General features: G+C 42.6%; 1 protein-coding gene across 1 annotated transcript in view; it reads left to right on the top strand.

Moving 5' to 3' along the window:
* Positions 1-10606, top strand: part of cfdp1 (craniofacial development protein 1) — a 49800-nt gene extending 39194 nt beyond the window's left edge. The window contains exons 6-7 of the mRNA XM_084317642.1: positions 5214-5372; positions 9954-10606. Of these exons, the coding sequence (XP_084173768.1) occupies positions 5214-5372; positions 9954-10047 (253 nt within the window). The 3' untranslated portion in view covers positions 10048-10606. The remainder of the gene's footprint in view (positions 1-5213; positions 5373-9953) is intronic.
* Positions 10607-10964: the final 358 nt, after the last annotated feature.

The following is a 10964-nucleotide window of genomic DNA, read 5'->3' as shown; positions in this document are numbered from 1 at the left end:
CCCATTTCCTCACTAATGAAACTGGTATTGGGGAGTCATGTTAGTTAGATAGTTTAGCGTTAGCTAAATGGCTAACGTTAGCCAGTTGGTCAATTCAATTCAATTGCATGTCATTGAAGGTCTGAGCTGGTATGTGTCTAATGAAATGACAATTGCTCATCATTGAAGGTCCGCGCTGGTCTGTGTATATAATGAAATGAGAGGAAAACGCTGCACTGAAGCAAGTCGGTCCGTGTTGATCGTTTGTTTTTAGCCGCGGCGGCTAGCTGACGGCTAATACTTGATGTTCACGATATAGTAATTTACTACATCTCACGTAGAACAAGCCACGATACATTGAGTATACTCGATATATCGCCCAGCCCTAGCCTGGAGTCTGGAGAAAAAATATTCCAATTATTTAATTTCCACCTGCTAGATCCGTTTTCCGTTTGTATGACGCAATAAACACCGAAAGCATATTGATTCTTGCGTCTCGAAAGCGATCCAATGCACTAGAGTGTAGGGATGCACCGATATGAAAATTTGCCACCGATACCGATTGTTCAACTAACACAATCGGCCGATACTAGGGATGGGTACCGAATTCGGTACTTTTGAGGTACCGAACCGAAACACGTCGGTACTACCGAGTATCGAATCAAGTGAGAAACCAAAAAAAAAAATTTAATTTTAATTTTTTTTACTTTTTTCTTTTCATGTCAACGTTCACACGCACAATATATGCTTACCTAGGATTTGACTTGATTCAACAACAAAGCAGTCGGAGCAATGACAAGCCGAAAACTGTCGAAATTGTAGTTATTTGAAGTTTGGATTTCTTTTTTACGACTGAGGTAGGTAAATTAAATTTCTTGAGACTAAAGTACCGAATAAAGGTACCGTTGGGTACCGGTATCGATTCACAGGTACCGGTATCGGTTCAAATGTGAAAGGTACCCATCCCTAGCCGATACCGATATTTGTGGCAAAGAATATATAAATTATAATTATTTTTTTTATTTTTTATTTTATGAAACTACTGTATATTTGTATGTCTCTAAATGTTTTGATGAATTGAAAATGGAGGACCCTTGGGGAGCTCCAGTAGCTCACCACGTACCGCGAGTGCTATTTCAGCGCCGTGGACAACCGTGCTCGTCACGGATCTGGGGCTGAGCGTGTTCGAATCCCGGACGGCAGCCGTGCCTTTCCCAGAGTGTCTTCCCCCCCATCTGAACCCTTTCAGCCTGCTTCTGTCGGTCGAACTTGACCAAGTATGAATGCGACGAAAAAGCGATAAACGCTAAAAAGAACCAGCTGACTGGTCAAAGTTTAAAAAAAAAAGAAAATGGAGGACCCTTATGTACAAAAGCCGAAAGTCTTTTTTTGGTCTTCATCCTCCAATCCACTGAGCTGTACTGTATTGTACCTATTCTGCAATCTGTTAATAAAGTTTTCAATCAATCAATCAGACAAATGTATAGAAAAGCTTTTATTATAACCATATAACAAGAAATTCTATTGTTTATGAAAATGTTTTAGCCCTATGCTTGACTATTATTTTAGGCATGGCAACAAATAAAATAATAATAATAAAATGAATAAATAAAATATTAAATAAATAGGCTACACATCTCTCTTTTTGTGTTACAAATTGTGCTCACCGATATGAACATAGGCCTCTTTACTTACTTAAAAAAGGGAAACATCAAGAAATATGTTTATGGTATTAATTCCACCATGCCATGTGTGTTTTTATTTTATAATGCTCATGAGTCATGATTATTGCTGAAGTCTGAGTCATACAATACGCACTGGCTTTCATAACAGACTAACTTGTCTTGCTCAATACTTGTTTATCAGTTTTAATAAGAGAGCACTATCTCTCAACCAAAGCAATGCAACAGAACAATTTTGATTGACAGTCGATTCTGCCAATTACGTCACACCGCTTGCACCCGCCTCTGCTGTTCTTGCCACCAATCGGCAAGCGCTTATTCGTTTTTTACTTCCGGGATGTCCGCCATTGATTTTGATGAGATCTCAACAACAAAGCTAATAAAGTTAGCTCCCCGCGGCCCACGAGTAGACTACCAGCGCTCCACAGGAGTACTAACCGAGGCATAATGATCATTTTACTGCAACGAATGTTATAATAAAAGCTTTTCTATACATTTGTCTGATTGAAAACTTTATTAACAGATTGCAGAATGGGTACAATTCAGTACGGGCTCTCTGAGCAAAGGAAGGAACTGAGATATGAATGAGTAATGCTTGCTATGTTCGGGTAAATACGCTGTTATTGAACGTGTAACTATACAACGTTAATGCCACAAAACGAATGCCTTTTTTAATCATAAGTAGTAACTTTGATGCAGTAGCGTGTGTGTGTGTGGGGGCGGCGTTGTGCAGGTCGCTTGACTGAAACTTTTTTCAAAGTTTGAACGTGTGGACCAGTTCGACGCGACACAAATTGATGGATATTTATCGGCTACTGCCATCGGCACATTTGAGCTTATGATAGGCCGATGGCAGTCAACAAGGCACTTATCGGCCGATACCGATACCCGACCGATATATCGGTGCACCCCTACTAGAGTGTTTGTCTGGATCCACATAACAAGAGAGCTCTGCCCGGAAAATATTCGCCGATGCACAGAATGCACCATCCGGTTGAGAGTGGAGTGCAACTCGCCCGCAATCCACCAGGCGGTGGTATTGAGCCGTTGCAATATCCGACAGAGTCCAGAGTCTCCCGGAGCCTTGCTGGATGAATTATTAATGGCAATAGCGAATAAAGGAAATAACGATCATAAAAACTAGAGATGTTCCGATACCATTTTTTCCTTTCCGATCCGATTCCGATACCTAAGCTTTGGGTATAGGCCGATACCGATACTTATCCGATACCAGTGCATACATAAAAAAAAAAAAAACGATATTATATAATTTTTTTATAAATATATATATATATATATATTTTTAACAAATACTGTTTTATATATACTGTTTTTTAGTCATAACTAGAAAGTAATGGTATTTATTCAACAACAGGTGATTGTATAGATTTGTATTAGTATCATTAATCAATGAGTATGGGGCTTCAGCACTGCAGATATACCCTACTCCAATGATCCACACGGACATTATACGTTGCTGCACTCGCTACCCACTGGCTCTGCAGATATACCCTACTCAGTCTGTCTACAAGGCTCCGTTCAGTAGCAGTCGTATCTGTTGTGATTTTTGCACAATAAATATTCAACATTCTCTTTTGAGACTCCGCCTCAGACTCTTATCATTTGGCACTAAAAGCTAAACATTGTCGCCGATATGGCTGTCCGCAACATGTCATTAATTGTGTACGCGACGTGCAATTGTGCAATGACGACGTTACCGTTAGCTAGCATGAGCTACCGGTATATGGGAAGACCATAGAAGACTGTAACGTTACTGGTGACATTGTGATTTAACTTGGAATACTCCTTTGCCAACTTGCTGTACTTTGCTTGCAGGTCTGCAGCCATTATTGCTGGATTATATGAATAGCCCCAACTTTAGCCAAGGTAATGTTAAAGCTAGCTTTCGGTTAGCTGACGCTAATAACACCAGCCACCAAGCGAACCCATGAGCTCTCCGTCAACACCGCTCTGTCGGGACGATGACATTTAAGAAAGTATCTGCTGTTAAAATGACAAATGGCATTGACACTTTAATCGATTAAGCACACGTTTGTTTTATAATGCTTACTCAACAGACCACAGTGTTGTTGATAAATTACGTCATATGGTATCGGAGCGCAGCATTAGAGGGTACTCGCCGATACCGATACCAGCATTTTAGCCAGTATCGGCGGCTTTTCCGATACCAGTATCGGTATCGGAACAACTCTAATAAAAACGAGTTAACTCGTTTCTGGCGCTCAACGCATGGCGGCCAATAACGAGTATACTCGTTAACACTTTGATCGCCGGGGGGTTAAATTCATAATTTACCATCCCTCGCCAGCCCTATTTAACATGGAGAAGTTCCCCTTCTTTGCAGGGCTATAACTTTTTAAATTGTATTGCTAAATTGACATTACTATGGCCCATTCAACGTCCTATATCTATTGTTCAGGGTGTAGCAACGTTATACTTTTTCATTCACATATTCATACTAAAATACGGTCTAAAGTATAAGTATGTTTTTATCGTTTTCTGCAGCTTTCTCCAGAACTTGATTTATAGCCCTAAATGCATTATATTGATGATCAAATACAGTTTGGTAGGAATCTGCGCGAGATAAAAAATTTCAACTGGACGTGCTTCTAGGAGTTACTACGTATGATCTGATGTTGACCGGATGGGGGGGGGTCGTTTATAATTCCGTGGGCAACGTTATATCATTCATCTAGTGTGGGTGATATGATCATTAGAGCAGTTAGTATCGAAGACATTAAAAAATAACGCTGAAACTCACCGTAGCTTCCTCGCGCCATTGGGAGATGAGCGTGGAACAGACATTTTTCTATTATGGGATGTCGAAATATCCGATCCATTTCCAGGTTCTATAATAGTATATACGTCCAAATCATGTTGTTCATCGAGTTATTGGTAACCGATCGACATCCATTGTGTCAAGATGGAGTCCTGCTAATGATAGCGAGTGCCCGGACGAAATATGGGTGAGCACCACTTCATCCGCATCACTTCCTGTTTGGGCGAGCGGCCGATCGGCCACCAGATGGCGCTCTTGAACCGTTGGAGAATTGAGAGGGGCTCACCAGTACATATAATGTCTCCGGGGGAGAAATATTTTTGAAATATTGATATCAAAGACGCTGTCCAGCGTCTTCGGCGATTAAAGTGTTAATGGCGCAGAAACGGTTAATATTTTATCTGGCTTAAAAATAAATATATATATATATATATATAGACATGCACACTATTTAGTGTCAATAAATATGTAAATAAATAATAATAATGTCCCTTGTATATGTCCCCTCTGTGTGTTACGTTAACATGTTTCCCCTTTCTGTGTCACACTAAAAGCTTTCCCCTCCCTGACACCACTATGTCCCCGCTGTGTGTTACCTTAAAACGATTCCCATTCCTGTGTCACACTAAAAGCCTTCCCCTCCCTGACACCACTATGTCCCCGCTGTGTGTTACCTTCAAACGTTTCCCCTTCCTGTGTCACACTAAAACCCTTCCTGACACCATTATGTCCCCTCTGTCTTCCTGTCCCAGTGCTAAGCGTCCCGTGGGGATGTCCAGTATCCTGGGACGCCTCGGGGGGAAGAAGCTGAAGATGTCCACTCTGGAGAAGTCCAAGATGGACTGGGACACCTTCTGCTCTGAAGAGGGAATCACAGACGAGCTGGCCATACACAACAGAGGAAAAGAAGGGTGAGAGAGAGAGAGTGTGTTTGTGTGTATGTTACTGACAAAATTAGCATGTCAGAAAGAGAGAGAGAGAGAGACTCTCTCTCTCCATATGTAAGCAGGGGTTCCCAAAATCTGGCGGGGGGGGTCGCCAGATGATTTGAAAAAAATTAAATCCAAAATATATATATATATATTTTTTTTTATGCAGTCAGGCCACTGAACTTAGAAGCAGGCCAGGCCAGTGTTTCTAGTTGCGGCAGCGCAATAGTTGGATAACCTAGGTGGGGAACAACCAGGAGATCACTGCAACTCACACAAGTTGGAGAACTATCTCTCTCTCTCTCTCTCTCTCTTGCTCTCACACACACAAAGGGAGCTGCATGTGATTGGTGGAGGCGGGACCCTTACAAAAAACTGCTAATCATTGACACATGCTAGCCTGTAATAATCCCCCCCAGATAAATCTACTTTGCATTTGATATATTGCAAATATATGCCATCACACACACTGGCATTTAAAGGGTTAGAATTATAAAATTAATATGTGGTGTTATGATCAGGGCTGAAGTTGAATAAGATTGTATTTTTTATCAATTACAAAAAAACTGAAAATCCATAAAAATTTGTGTTGTTGCTAATCATACATATGCTAGCCTGTTTTTTAACAATAATTTGTGATGCCATCACAAACACTGGCATTTAAAGGGTACAAATAAAAGAATTCCTGCACCAGAATGCAGGAAATGAAGTCTTTGTAACAAAAAAAATCCTGGTGGAGGACCCCCAGACCCCCTGCTTAAAAAGTGGCCTGACTGGGGCTATATTTCCTGGCCTGAATGATTTCCCCAGTCCGGCCCTGGTTAAAAGCCTCCAATGCTTATTAGTGTGTGTGTGTTTGAACGTTTTTTTTTTTACCTCCTATAATAGTGGGGGTCGCGGCTCTTGACACCGTTATTTGGGGGTCGTGGCCTGAAAAGTTTGGGAACCCCTGCACTAGAAGACTCCAGGGAGACCTGGGAACATGAGGCAGTTATCTAACCTGTTAGAGTCTGCAGTCTCTAATCTCTAGTGCATAGTCTCTAATCGCTGGTGTATAGTCTGTAGTCCACTGTCTCTAGTTTCTAGTCTGTAGTCTCTAATCTTGCATGGTTGCCTCCACCCTGTTAGTGTGTGAATGTGAGGCATAAGTTGTAAAAGTGTTTTGGATAGAAGTGCTATATAACTGCAGTCTATTTACCAAGAGGAGAGAGGAGGAGAACAGAGAGGAGAAGGGGGATATATGATAGGAGAGGGGGATGTAGAGGAAAGAGAAGAGAGGACAAGAGGAAAGTGATGGAGAGGTGTGGTGGGGGGAGGGGAGGAGAGAGGGTGGAGATAAGAGGGATAGAGAGATGGAGAGGAGAGATGGTGGAGAGAAGAGGGATAGAGAGATGGAGAGGAGAGATGGTGGAGATAAGAGGGATAGAGAGATGGAGAGGAGAGAGGGTGGAGAGAAGAGGGATAGAGAGATGGAGAGGAGAGATAGTGGAGATAAGAGGGATAGAGAGATGGAGAGGAGAGATGGTGGAGAGAAGAGGGATAGAGAGATGGAGAGGAGAGATGGTGGAGATAAGAGGGATAGAGAGATGGAGAGGAGAGAGGGTGGAGAGAAGAGGGATAGAGAGATGGAGAGGAGAGATGGTAGAGAGATGGAGAGGAGAGATGGTGGAGAGAAGAGGAGGGATAGAGAGGAGAAGAGGAGAGCGGGATGGGGATAAGAGGGATAGAGAGGAGAAGAGGAGAGATGGTGGAGAGAAGAGGAGGGATAGAGAGGAGAAGAGGAGAGGAATGGTGGGGTGAAAAGGGGGAGAGGGTGGAGGGAAGAGAAATGGAGAGGAGGAGAGTTGATGGGTGATGGGGTGAAGAGATGAGAGCAGAAGAGGGATGGAGAGATGAGAAGAGGGGTGGAGAGAGGAGGAGGAGAAGAGAAGAGGGATGGAGAAAGGAGGAGGAGAGAGATGGAGGGGAGGGGTGGTGGGGTGAAGAGGGGGACAGGGGGATGGATAGAGGAGGAGAGGAGGGGGTAATTTCACCCTCTTCTGGAGATGTTAATCAAGCATGACATCATCCCTGGGTTGCCTGGGGCAACCATGACCACACGCCTCAACCCATTAACCCAGGCAGCATGTAGCGCACACACACACACACACACACACACACACACACACACACACACACACACACACACACACACACACACACACACACACACACACACACACACACACACACAGGATAATATATGCACTCAAATCACACCTGCATGCTCATGTACATGCACTTCAATGCACAAACAGTCATGCATACTCACACACACACACACACACACACACACACACACACACACACACACACACACACACACACACACATGCACAATAACACAATAGCACTCTCGGCCAAGTCTTACACACATCATGCGACTGTAGGAATACAGGATGAGAGACTCACACACACACTGGCTCTCACTCCTTCTAAATATCAACTTCGAACTAATCAAAAGTCCAATAGAATCCGTTTGAACTTTTATGTAATCAGAACCCCCACCACCCCTTTCTCTCTAAATAAACTCACGGTTGATCAAATTACTCATTATTTTATTCATAATGGTGGATTACACACGCTAAGTTTAGTGTGCATATGATTTGGTTTAGAATAGATTAGTGTGAGAGAGGGAAAGAGAGAGAGGGGCACACAAGCGGTCCCTTGGTAAATACTTCACCTAGAAACACAGATGCCACCTTTTGGAAACGAGGCGTGATGCCACTCTTAGTGTGTGAATCCATTCATCTGACACTGGAGAGCAGCGTGAAATGAACAGAAGAGCTAACTGTCCTCCAAACACATTATTACTGTTCACATATTTAACATCTCACCCGGTTCTAACCATTCTTAATACTTCACATGTCAAACGATGACAAACCTAACACACACACACACACGCGCGCACACACACACACACACACACACACCTACACACACACAGTGGCTGCAGCAGTCTGATATAGCAGGTGCATTAGAGAGTGCAGTTGGTTATTTAACAACTATTATTTACAGACTGAGAGACAAGCGAATTATCTGCTGTTAGAGAGATAGAGGGGGGTGGATGGAAAGAGGGGGAGGGGTGGATGGATGGATAGAGAGAGAGAGGGATGGATGGAGAGAGAAGGGTGGATGGATGGAGAGAGGGATGGATAGAGAGAGGAATGGATGGATAGATTAATAAAGAGAGAGGGGTGGATGGATGAGTGGATCGCTGTGTAACTTGAAGACCCCCCCCTCTCTCTCACCCCCCTCTTTTTCCCTGTCTCTCTCTCTCCCTTCATCCCTCTCTCCCTAATCCATATCTTATCATGTTACACTTTTGTGTGTTGAGTATGAGTTAAACTGTAAGGGAAATTAAGGATGTGTCTGTAACACACACACACACACACACACACACACACACATACACACATACACACACATACAGCCTCCCCACAGGAAATGTTATGTAACAACTTCCTGTTGAGAAGGAACAGTAGGAAATGGCGGGAAAATGTGGCGGGAAAATTTGTGGCGGGAAAATGTGTATATGTGTGTGCGCATGTGTGCACTACTACTGTGCTGTGTGTGTGTTCTGTGTGACCAGTATGCGTGCGTGTGCATGTGTGCACTACTACTGTGCTGTGTGTGTGTTCTGTGTGACCCGTGTGCGTGCGTGTGCATGTGTGCACTAGTCAAGTCAAGAGTTTTATTTGTCACAGCATACAAGCATACAGTGAAATGCGGGGGGGTCTTGCCCGCAACGATTGTGCAATAATACAATAATAAGAATAGGATGAGAATAAGACATTTGTGCATATAATACAAGTAATAAGAATAAGACATAACAGGTATATGTACATAAAGTTTACAAAAAGCATGGTAAGACATGCTAAGGTCCTGCGATAGTGCAATACACTGTTAGCTACGGATGAGGCACTGGGTCTTATGTACACTACTATACAATACTATACTATACAATATACAGTTGTTATACTATGTGTCCTTATGCTAGCATGCTATATCCATCTGTTTACTATACAAGAACCACGCCCGTTCTTGTTTTTAAAGTGACCTTTCATTGTGTAAAGTAGTAGTGACTACTACTGTGCTGTGTGTGTTCTGTGTGACCATTAGAGTTTGACAATCAGCTACACTTTAGTTTCCAGTGTCTCTCCAGGCCAGTAACTTTAAATCCACTAGTCCTGTGAAGAGTTATGTGATGTAATGGCACAGAGAGCCCACTAGGGGTTCATGTCTTGGTTCTCAACTACATGAATGGAATGTTGTAAATGTCTCTTTTATCTTCTTCTGACCATTATAAATATATTAATTAAAGGCGCACTTCACCAAAAAACAATGCTGATTAATTTTGCACAGAATCTTAGCACAGAATAAAGTGGCACATCAAAGTAACTTGGTCCTGTGGGTCCTACCGGCGAGCCCCACCTGTCAAAGTCATTATCAACTGAACCTGGACCATGTCATCATTATTATTTCATTATTTCCCTGTGTGCGTGTGCGTGTGTGTGTGTGTAGGTACGTAGAGAGGAAGAACTTCTTGGAGAGGGTCGACCATCGGCAGTTTGAGTTGGAGAAAGCAGTCCGACTTACCCACATGAAACCTAGATGATACACACACATGCACACATGTACACACACATACACATGTACACACACATGTACACACACACACACAGACACACACACACACACACATCTTTTTGGAATTAGAGCTGCTTCAGTTTGGACCCTGACATACATTTTCATATACTGTTCATTACTGTATCTCTTTCTCACTGTTCATTCCTGTAGTCTCTCTCTCTCTCTCTCTCTCTCTCTCTTAATGACAGAGTTGCTTCCTACAAATAATACCATGTTAGCTTGACAACACAAACACCCCCCCCCCCATATCTCTCTCTCTCACACACGCACAGACACACTCATTCCCAGGCACAGTGGGGGTCCGTCTACCTCAGCAGTATCTCTCTCTCTCTCTCTATATATATATATATATCCTAGTTGAGGTTGTGTAAGGGTGGGTGCTCGGTAGGTTTGACTGAATTACAAAAAGTCTCAAGTCTCTAATTTGGTTAACTCTGGTATACAGTATGTTAGGAAATAGAGAGAGTGAGAGAGAGGGAGGGAGGGAAAGAGAAGAAGAGGGATAAGAGAGAGGGAGAGAATAAATGTTTTCCCTTTTTTTTTTGCGGTCATTGCATCTGATTGGCTGTTACTGGAGAATTAAACGCACATGCACACACACAGATAAGTCTCTTGTTGTTTTATTCCTTGTTTTTGACTGGTTTACATGAATAAATGTTCAATAAACACAAACTAAATATTTTAACTGGGACTGTTTGTATTGGAACCAATGCCCACTGCCAGGGACACTTTGGGCTCTGCACACCACCACAATGAACCTGAAATGAAACTATCAAGATGTGCTCTAAGTGCGGACTTTCAGCTTTAATTTGAGGGTATTTATATCCAAATCAGGTGAACAGGGACCAAAGGTAATTGGACAAACTAATCAAATCAATTTGTCAC

The sequence above is a fragment of the Notolepis coatsorum genome, assembly GCF_963971535.1.
Source record: "Notolepis coatsorum genome assembly, chromosome: 6".
Classification (NCBI taxonomy): Eukaryota; Metazoa; Chordata; class Actinopteri; order Aulopiformes; family Paralepididae; genus Notolepis; species Notolepis coatsorum.
Note: the sequence above shows the minus strand (reverse complement) of the source record. Positions and strands in the feature narration are given on the sequence as shown.